The 10,539-nt window shown below is 66.2% G+C and overlaps 2 protein-coding genes across 2 annotated transcripts; both read right to left on the bottom strand.

Moving 5' to 3' along the window:
* Positions 1–2,374: 2,374 nt before the first annotated feature.
* CRP (C-reactive protein) lies at positions 2,375–4,910 on the bottom strand (the record flags this gene model as incomplete). The annotated part of the gene is made up of 4 exons (XM_084276675.1): positions 2,375–3,481; positions 3,752–3,831; positions 4,259–4,424; positions 4,889–4,910. The coding sequence occupies 4 exons, from the start codon at positions 4,908–4,910 to the stop codon at positions 2,862–2,864; spliced, it is 888 nt and encodes a 295-aa protein (XP_084132801.1). The 3' UTR covers positions 2,375–2,861.
* Positions 4,911–5,979: 1,069 nt separating this feature from the next.
* On the bottom strand, positions 5,980–7,324 carry ACKR1 (atypical chemokine receptor 1 (Duffy blood group); the record flags this gene model as incomplete). Its single annotated transcript, XM_084276674.1, has 2 exons — positions 5,980–6,921; positions 7,304–7,324. 2 exons carry the CDS (start codon positions 7,322–7,324, stop codon positions 5,980–5,982), a joined length of 963 nt encoding a protein of 320 aa, XP_084132800.1.
* Positions 7,325–10,539: the final 3,215 nt, after the last annotated feature.

Genomic DNA, 10,539 nt, shown 5'->3' with positions numbered 1-10,539 from the left:
ACCCCGGCCCCCCAGCCCGTGTCCAGACCCCCGGGACTCCCATCCAACCCCCCCCCACCCCCCCACACTCCGTCCCGCCCCGGCCCGGCCCCAGGACCCCCAGTTCAGCCGGGCCCGGCCACCCTCCGCCCCGCAGGCCGCCCCGCTCGCCCCCCGGAGCCCCGCACCGGCCCCGCCGCCCCCGCAGGCCGCCCCGAGCGGGCCCGGGCCCTTCCCGCCCCGCCGTACCGGGGAGGCCGCAGGGTGGCGGAGCGGGGCCCGGGAAGCGGCTGCAACGAGCGGCGGCGGCCGCGGCGAGCGGGCGGGGCCGCCGGGACACGGGGCCGCACCGGGCCCGTAACCCCGCCGGGGTGTCCCGGGGCTGCCCCTCCGGGCTCCGGCCCGGCCTCCGGGCCCGGGTACGGCCCCCGGCGCTGGGAGTGGGGAACCCGGGGCAGGAGTGGGGTCCCCGGGGCAGGAGTGGGGACACTGGGTTGGGAGTGGGGTCCCCGGGGCAGGAGTGGGGACACTGGGTTGGGAGTGGGGTCCCCGGGCTGGGAGTGGGGACACTGGGTTGGGAGTGGGGTCCCTGGGGCAGGAGTGGGGTCCCTGGGACAGGAGTGGGGACCCCAGGCTGGGAGTGGGGACCCCGGGCTGGGAGTGGGGACCCTGGGTTGGGAGTGGGGTCCCTGGGGCAGGAGTGGGGTCCCCGTGCTGGGAGTGGGACCCTGGGGCAGGAGTGGGGACCCCGGGTTGGGATTGGGGTCCCCGGGGCAGGAACGGGGTCCCTGAGGCAGGAGTGGGGTCCCCGGGGCAGGAGTGGGGTCCCTGAGGCAGGAGTGGGGACCCTGGGACAGGAGTGGGGACCCCAGGTTGGTAGTGGGGACCCTGGGACAGGAGTGGGGTCCCTGAGGCAGGAGTGGGGACCCTGGGGCAGGAGTGGGGACCCTGGGGCAAGAGCGGGGTCCCTGAGGCAGGAGTGGGGTCCCCGGGCTGGGAGTGGGGACTTGGGGATGGGGAGTGGAGTTCCCAGGATGAAAGTGGGAACCTCAGGATGGGACTGGGGTCTCTGGACTGGGAGTGGAGTCCCTGGGGATAGGAGCAGGGACCCCAAGCTGGGAGCAAGGATCCTGGAACAGGAGCAGGGTCCCCAGGACAGGAGCAGGGACCCCAAGATAGGAAAGAGGTCCCCAGAATAGGAGTGGGATCCCCAGGATGGGAGCAAGGTCCCTGCCATGGGAACGGGGTGCCCAGGCTGCCACATCCCCAGCTCATCCTGCTGCCTCCTCTCCTCCCAGCTCTGTCCCCCATGAGTTTTCAGAGCCCCCCCCTCAATCACCCACCCCCCCCACACACCAGTTTGCCCAGCACAGACCACTGCAGCTCTGCCAACCCACTCTGCTCCATTTATGTGATTCCAGGTGGCTTTTGGGGAGGGGGGACACGAGGAAGGGTGTGGGGGGGTACACAGCAGGGTGGGGGACACACACACACCCCCTGACCCCGTGGCAATCCCAGCTCCCCAGCCTCTCACAGGGGAGGATGGGGGGGCTCATCGGGCTGTTGTTGTGGCCGTCATCACCCCCCCACAAGCTGAGACCCCCCCCCACCATGAAGGTCTGCTGGGTGTTGAGGGTGTCCTGCTCCTGCCCCAGCCCCCCTACCACCACCGTGTAGCCCCCCCCCCCCCCCCCCCCCAGCCCCTGGTGCTTTTGGGGACACTGAAGGACACAAACCTGCCCCCCCCCCACACAGAGCCAGGCTTGGGCTTGAAGTGGGGGATCCCCCCACCCTGAACCTTCCCCTCTCCCCACAGGACCCAGGGGGGGATATGGGGGGGGGGTCCCGGTGCAGCCACTTTACCTGGGCCCTGTGGGGCAGTGAGGCTGAAGAGCGCAGTGAGGATGAGGAGGCAGAGTGCCCCACGGCACTGCCAGGCTCTTGGGGTGAGGGGAGCCCTGGACCCACTGCTGGGGAGCGGGGGGGGGCAGTTCCAGGCCTGGCTCAACCCTGACCTTCCTCCCTCAGCGCCTGGGGGGGGGGACACACGGCTGGGGGGCTGTTTGGTGAGGGGCTCAGCACCAGTTCACCTACCCAGGGACCCTGCAGACCCAGCAGGCTGGTGGGGGTGTGTGGGGATGGGCATTGGGGAGGGGTCCTGCACCCCCAGGGGCTTGTGCTGAGCCCCCCACCCACCTCTTCCTCATCCCTATGGACATGCTGGGCAGTGCTGGGGCTGCTGGCCCCACATCCTGGAGCAGCTCAGGGGGGTGTGGGGAAGGCAAAGGGTGCTCAGACATGGCTTTGGGGTGGGTGTATGGGGATGAGCATTGGGGAGGGGTCCTGCACCCCCAAGGGCTTGTGCTGAGCCCCCCACCCACCTCTTCCTCATCCCTATGGACGTGCTGGGCAGCGCTGGGGCTGCTGGCTCCATGTCCTGGAGCTCTGGAGGGGGGTGTGGGGAAGGCAAAGGGTGCTCAGACACAGCTTTGGGGTGGGTGTGTGTGGGGATGAGCATTGGGGAGGGGTCCTGCACCCCCAAGGGCTTGTGCTGAGCCCCCCACCCACCTCTTCCTCATCCCTATGGACGTGCTGGGCAGCGCTGGGGCTGCTGGCTCCACGTCCTGGAGCTCTGGGGTGGGGGGTGTGGGGAAGGCAAAGGGTGCTCAGACACAGCTTTGGGGTGGCTGCTGGTTCTTGGGGTGGGGGGGTCCAGCCAGGCTGTGCCCCCCAGCCCTCCCCAGCTGCATCCAGTCCAGTCCCCCATCCCTGGCTGGGGCACACTGACAGCGCTTTCTCCTTGGCAAGTCGTAGAGCTGAAAGGGGTGATGGGGATGGTGAGAGGGGTCTGGGGGGGGGTGGGGAGGGGCTGAGGCTGGTCCTCACCCCCCCAACGCTTCCCGCAGCCGGGGTTTCACCACCACATCCCCTTTCACCTCGTAGCTCAAGCTCTTCCAGGCCAGGATAGCAGGGGGCAGGCGCAGGGACTGGTAAGCAGCTCTCATCTTATCCGGGGACAGCCCCACATCCCACATGTAGACATCACCCAGCTCACCCGAGAAGGAGTTGTAGACATCAAACCCACCCCCAAAAGCATCCTGCTCCTGCCCTAGCAGGATGGCTGCCTCCACCCCCACCCTGTAGCCCTTCTGCAGCCCTTTCCGTGGCCAGGGCTTCCCGTTGAGCCAGAACTCGGCGATGCCGGTGGCCGATTCCCAGCTGGCACAGACGTGCTCCCAGCCCCCGGTACCCTCGGGGACCCGGAACACCACGAATTTCCCCCCTACGTAGAGTCGGTACTCGCTGGGTTTGGGCTTGAAGAGGAGGATCTCGTTGTCCTGGGCCTTGGTGGCGTAGGAGAAGAGGCTGTAGGGCCGGGTCAGGTCGCTGTAGGAGCGCAGGCAGAGGGTGAAGCTGTGCAGGGGATGCTCCAGCTTGGCCCTCAGCACCACGTAGGCGTCGCTGGGGTCCTTCCGGAAGACAAACACCTTTCGGTCCAGGTCTGGGGAGGGGAGGGGGGGGGGTGGGTGGGTGTTGGGGGGGTGAGATGGGGTGGTTGGGGTGTCCTGCAGCCCCCTCTGCCTGCCTCTGAGCTCCCCCTCCCCCGCTCCCCATCCCAGGATGACTCTGCATCCCGACATCCCCACCCTGCAGACCCCAGCCTGGCTCCAGCATCCCCCAGCTGGGCTCTGGGCTCTGCTGCTGTGTCCCCCCCACCCTGAATCCCCCCCCCAAGCCCCACGCTGGTTCCTGTCCCCTGGTGTCACCCTACCTTCCTGGGACATGATCCCTGAGAGTCCGGACAGGAGGATGACCCAGAGCTGCAGCTGGTCCATGGTGCCGGGACCGGTACTGGGAGAGGGACCGGTACTGGGAGAGGGACCAGTACTGGGAGAGGGACCGGTACTGGGAGAGGGAGAGGGACCGGTACTGGGAGAGGGACCAGTACTGGGAGAGGGACCAGTACTGGGAGAGGGAGAGGGACCGGTACTGGGAGAGGGACCAGTACTGGGAGAGGGGCTGGTACTGGGAGAGGGAGAGGGACCGGTACTGGGAGAGGGACCAGTACTGGGAGAGGGGCCGGTACTGGGAGAGGGGCTGGTACTGGGAGAGGGAGAGGGACCGGTACTGGGAGAGGGACCGGTACTGGGAGAGGGGCTGGTACTGGGAGAGGGAGAGGGACCGGTACTGGGAGAGGGGCCGGTACTGGGAGAGGGGCCGGTGCTGGGAGAGGGAGAGGGACCGGTACTGGGAGAGGGAAAGGGAAAGGAGCCGGTACCGGGAGAGGAGCCGGTACCGGGGGAAGGGTCCGTACCGGGAGAGGAGCCGGTACCGGGGGAAGGGTCCGTACCGGGAGAGGGGCCGGTACCAGGGGAAGGGTCCGTACCGGGGGAAGGGTCCGTACCGGGGGAAGGGTCCGTACCGGGAGAGGAGCCGCCGGGTTTCTGGGCCGGAGGCTGGGTCGGGAGCCGCCTCCCCCAATCCGGTGCCCCGGCCCGACCCGGGAGGGGCGATTTCACGGCGTCACGCGGTCCCTGGGTCACCCGCCTGCACGGGGCCCCCTCGGAACCACCCCCCCCCGGGGTGTCCGTGTGTCCGCTGCCCGGCTACAGGCTGGGAGGGTGTTGAGGGGGGGGATGGAGGGGGTGGGAGGGGGATTTCAGCTGCTCCAGGCTCCTCACTGGGGGTGCTGGGCTGGCTGATGGGTGGGGGTCCTGCCTGGGGCTGTTGATGGGTGGGATGTTGATCCCTGGTGGGATGCTCCCAGCCCCCCCCCCCCTTTTTTGGGGGGACAACACGAGCTCGTTCCCCACTGATTGTCCCTCTTGAAGGAGCTTCCCAGCCCCACAGTGCTGGGGGCTCAGCCAGGGCAGCTCCTCACGTGTGGGACCCCAGACCCCAGACCCACGTCCCTCCCTGTCCCCCCCCATGTCTCCCCCTTCTCTCTGCCCACACCCATTTCACATCCTTGTGACCTCATGTGTCTGTCCCTGTGTCTGTCTGTCTGTCCCTCATGGGAAGGGTGGAGCGCAGCTCGGACGCCTCCGGAATCGCCCCACTTCCCTCTAATAACCCACAGAGCTTCATTAGGAACTCTTCCTGCTAATTAGGAGGCACCAGGAGCACATGCCTCCTGCTTCCTGGCCACCAGGAGCCTGGCTGGAGGTGAAGGGTGTGTCCCCCCCCCACCCCACACGGCCCCCAGCACCCTCCATGAACCACGCTGGGAGAGCAGCTCTGAGAAGTGTGTATTGAGCACAGTTCCCTGGGCTCGGCAGCTGGGAGGGGGGATAAATCCCCCAGGGAGCCTGGAGACCCCCGTTGGGGGGCTTTGGGGAGGTGTTGGAGGGGGGGGGTGTGTGTCTCTGCACCCAGTGAGGCAGCGTCCAGCCCCGAGGAAAGGGATGGAGGGGTGGGTGGAGGGGTGGAGAGAGGGATGGAGGGATGGATGGATGGAGGGAGGGAGGGATGGAGAGAGGGATGGAGGGATGGATGGGGGGATTGAGAGAGGGATGGAGGGAGGGATGGAGGGAGGGATGGAGGGAGGGATGGAGAGAGGGATGGAGAGAGGGATGGAGAGAGGGATGGAGGGAGGGATGGAGGGAGAGAGAGAGGAATGGAGAGAGGGATGGAGGGAGGGATGGATGGATGGATGGATGGATGGATGGATGGATGGATGGATGGATGGAGAGAGGGATGGAGAGATGGAAGGAGAGAGGGATCGAGGGAGGGATGGAGGGAGGGATGGAGGGAGGGAGAGAGGGAAGGAGAGAGGGATGGATGGAGAGAGGGATGGAGGGAGGAATGGAGGGAGGAATGGAGGGATGAAGGGAAGGACAGATGGACGGATGGAGGGAGGGATGGAAGGAGGGATGGATGAGAACCACTTGTAGCCAGGTTCCCCTCCCCTCAGATCTGGGGATGGGGGCCAAGGCGAGTCTTGCTGGCTGCAGTGGCAATGGGGCTGGTGCTGGGGGGGTCGGTGTGGCACCCAGGAGCTCAGCAGCCGCCGGCGGTTCCCCGGTAGCGAGCCAGCCCGGCAGCCAGCAGCGCCGCGGGCCCCAGGCAGGCGTGCAGCACCCCCAGCCCCTCGCACGCCCCCAGCACGAAGTCGAAGTGCTCGAAGGTGCCGCAGGTGGGCTGCAGCACCTGGGTGTGCAGGAGGAAATCCACCCCCAGCCCCACGCCGTACGGCACCCACAGCCCCAAGAACAACCAGCTCACGCAGACCCCCGGCTCCCAGCCCGCCCGCAGCCGCGGCATGGCCAGCGTGGCCACCGGCAACACCACCGGCGGCAGCAGGAAGAGGCTGAGGCACAGGGTGAGGGACACCAGGTAGGTGGGTGAGAGGACCTCCACGCTGCGGCGGAGGCAGTTGGTGTCGGTGGCCTCCGCCGTGCCGCTGGCGAGAGCCGCCGGCGTCGCCAACACCAGCGCCCCGACCCACAGGGCCACGGCCAAGCGTCGGCTCCGGGGGTCCCAGCGACACCAGACGGTGCTGCAGGAGCTGGTCCCCACCAGTAACCCCTGAGCAAAGAGGCTCCAGTGCCACAGGAGGTGGGTGAGCTTGCACATCCCCGTGCCCAACCGCCAGCCGTACCCGATGCCGGCCGCCACCGCCGGCAGTGCGGCAGCGAACAGCCCCGTCCCTACAGCCAGCTGAGCCACCAGCGCTCGGCTCTGGGGCCAAGCCCAAGCGTGGGGCCACTTCACCAGTGCCACCAGTAGCATCCCAGTAGCCAGGGCGGCTGCGGCACAGGCGCCAGCCAGGAAAGCCGGTGCCAGGCGCTGGAAGAAGGCGCAGTACTGGTTGTGGCAAGGCGCGGCGTCGTACTGCGCGGGGTCGTACTCCGGGAGGGTGGTGTTGCCATCCTCATAGGTGATGCTATCCAGGATCTCCAGCAGGTCCAGGGAGTTTGTGGTCTCCAGGATGATGGGACTCTGGGACAAAACCAGTGGGGGGGGTCAGGGTGGGATGTGCCGTGCCCAAAGGGATGGTGGGTGCCCCTGTGACCCACGGCGCGGCCGGAGCTGCCCCCTCAGGAGGGGTGCTGAGCTGGGTTGGGGTGCTCAGGGTGGTTATCAGGGAGGGACACGCTGCTGGGAGAGGGGAGGCTGCTCCCTGCTGATACCTCGGGGACACGGGGTGGTGGGGTGCCACCCCCCTGCTCTACACAACCCCCCCTCAATTTCCCCACAGCCTCCAAGGAAGGTTGGAGACACCCCCCACCCCCTCCCAGCAAACCCCACTCAGCACCCACAGCTGGGGGGGATGGACAATCCCTATGGGAAGGGGCTGGGGGACACACACAGACACACTCACCCCCGGGTTGCAGTTGCCCATCACACCTTCCTGGGATGGTCCTTATGCTCCTTCCTTTGGTTTTGGGGGTCTCTGGTGGGTGCTGAGCGCTGGGGGTGGGTGCTGAGCGCTGGGGGTGGGTGCTCAGCCCTGCATGCTCTCCCTAGGGTGCTGTGCTCCCCAAAAACCACCTCACAGGGCAGCGGTGCCCCCTCTGCTTTGCTCTCCCCCTTGGAAGGGAGGCGAATGACTGTGCTAACGAGATAAGAGCTGCTGCTTTAATTGCAGCCCTCCTGCCCCCCCCAGCCCCCTGTGCCAGGGCCTGAAGGAAACAGGGGGGTCAGGGCTGCCAGTAAAGCCGGTTTCTGGAGAAGGAAATGGTTGTTTCTTGGCAGAACACGTCAAATTCATCAGGAACAGCCCTCCTGGCTGCGCTGATGCCTGGATTTGGGCATCCAGGGGGTGTCATCCCGTGGGTACCGACTGTGGGATGGGGAGGGGGCTGGCTCTGGGGTGTAGGGTGGGTGATGGGGTGCAGGCAGCTGGTTCTGGGGGGGGTGATGGGGGTGCAGGTGGCTGTTGAGGCTGCTCTGGTGGTGGCACAGCTCGGGTGTGGAGTGTTTTCCAGCTCCTGGACAGCAAGGAAAGGCACAGCCCTTCCTGGGGATGACCTGCCAGGAAGCTGGAGCTCCTGGGGTCACCCCCTGGCACTGGTGCTGAGCCACACGGCTCCTGGGCAGCAGGTTTTGAGGGGGGGGGGGAACCTGTGGAGCCTGGGGGGGGCGTCAGGGTGGCCCTCAGGCCGGGTGGGAGCACCCCCAGTGTCGGTGAGAGGGGGGGTTTCAGGGGATGGGAGTGGGGGTTACAGTGGTTTGGGGGGACTGGTGATTTGGGGAGGAGCTGGAGGTCTGGGGGTAAAGTGGGGGGTGATCCAGGGACAGGGAGACAGCAGTTTGAGGGAAAATCAAGAGCTTGAGGGGGCTGAGCTCTGCCCTCACAGGCTGTTCCATGGGCTCAGCTGTGTGTCCTCCCCCACCAAGGCTGCATCCTGCCCTCTCCCCTTGCCCTGCTGCCCTCCCCAACCCTGCTATCCCCCCCAACACCCCAAGGGGGTGGCAGCAATGACACCCCTCCCCACCCCAGGCAGAAGCAGAGAGGCAGAGGCAGGGCACGTGTGTAATCCAGATATATTTATAGGATTATTTTCCGAGATTAGCACAGGATATTAGAAAGGTTATAAAGTCACATCAAGGCTCGTCCTCCCCCTTGGTATGTACAGACAAGAACACAGCACGACACCACGGACCCGTCCTCTGCCCTGCCCCACAGCCTCTCCAGAGCTCCCTACAAATATGGCTTTCGTGTCTATTGAGAGTTCAGCGCCAGCTGGAGCCTCGCTGGGGGTGGGGAAGGGGAGGGCAGGGGGTCCTGTGTCCTTCCTCACCCCCCCAGCCCTGGCTGGGTCCCGGTTCGGAGACCCCGCACCCGGTGATGCAGCGGGGAGGGAGGTTGCTGGTGGGGGTGGAGCCACAACACCCTCACACCCCCACCCCCCCCCCACTCCCTGACCCCCCCAAAGGGGCCAGTGATGGGTCTGGGGTCTCCCCCAGGGGAGGGGCAGGAGCCTGGTGTCCCCTCTCCCCATGATGGGGTGGCCCTGGTGTCACCACACCCCCTGTCACTGCTTCCCCCATCAGCCACATCTGGGACACCAGGTACCCCCCCCCCAACACCCCAATCTGAGGGTGTGGGGGGTCCTAGTGTCAAGGTGTACCCTCCCAGTCCACCTCACCTCTTGTATGTGCACCACAGTGTGCCAACCCCGGCACCCTGTCCCACGGGGTGCACCCCAGCACCCTCTCCGCATGGTGCACGGTGTCCCCTGACACCCCTCGTGCCCCCCTGCTCAGGGCTGTGTGCCTGTTCCTCTTCACACCCACAACACGGTGTATCCACCACCCCAAAGGACTCAGGGTGCTCAGTGCACCCCAACCCCACCCTTGGGGGGTCCCTAGCTGGTGTTTCCCACTCCCCATCACAGCTGGGCCCTGATCTATCCACCAGCACCCTAACTGGAGAGCCCCTTCCCCCAGCATCACCATGGCTACACCATGGCTACACCATGGCTACACCATGGCTACACCATCACCACACCCTCCCAACACCACAGCATCACTGCTGGTGGCACCTGTGACCTCGTGTATGTCACCCCTCACGTGGGGGCTCCGTGTTCCCCACGCCAAGGGGTCCCACCCAACACCTCCCACCGCCCCTCAGCCCTTGTTTGCCATCTCCCCCCTCCCACCGTGCCCAGGACACTGGGGGGGGCCGTGGTGGGACCAGGAGCCCACCCAGGGCAAGACCCAGCCCCTCCCTCTGTGACACCTCCCTTGGGTCCAGTGCTGATGCTCCCACTGCTCCCAGTCCCCCCCAACACTTCTTCCTTCCACTTCCCCCACCCCAGGACACCTCAAAGAGGCCAAATCCTGACTCCTCAGGCCAGGGGTGAAGCGACCACCCCCCAGCACCAGCCCCTGGGGCAGCTCTGGGGTACCCAACAATGCTGGGGAGAAGCTTCCTGAGGGGGCACAACCCCCCTGACCAGCCTCAGCTTCCCCCTTGCCTGGCCTTGGGGACCAGTTAACCCCCTTTTCCCCTGCCAGCCCCCCAAACTGGGGCTTGTTTTGTAACCCAGAGACTCAGGAGGAGATGAAATCTCTACCTGGAGACTCGTGGGTGGGTTTTTATTGGAAGGGAGGACGCCTGAGGAGCTCAGCATCATCACGTGCTCGGTGCTCAGCAGCATCAGCATCCATGTCTGCAGCCCTGGGAGATGCTTTAGGGACTCTACACCATCATCTTCCTCCCCATAGGTGGGAAGAGGAGGCCCCACGCTGGGAAAACCCCCAGGTTTTCTTCCCCATGGATGGTGGTTCCAGGAAATCCCCCTCTCCAGGTGCCAACACCCTGTGTGCTCCCACCCCACGGTGAACCGACCACAACCCTGCTCAACACTCCCTGCCTTCCACCCAGCCTCTTCATCCTCAGCTCCTGGCCCCAGCTCCTGGCCCAGGACATCCCTGCTCAGGTCAGGGTCCAGATCCAGCATCCCCAAGGCTGGAGGACACCAGCTCTTCCTCTGCTTCCCAGGGTGAGGTTACCCCATCACCAAGGGCTTTTGGTCCTTCCTAAAGAGTTCAGCTCCTCCAGCCCACCCAAAAAACCACAGGGTGCCCCCAGCCAACAGGCAGCTCCTG

The sequence above is a fragment of the Gallinula chloropus genome (genome assembly GCF_964237585.1).
Source record: "Gallinula chloropus genome assembly, chromosome: 29".
Classification (NCBI taxonomy): domain Eukaryota; kingdom Metazoa; phylum Chordata; class Aves; order Gruiformes; family Rallidae; genus Gallinula; species Gallinula chloropus.
This window is presented reverse-complemented; position numbering and strand designations above follow the sequence as displayed.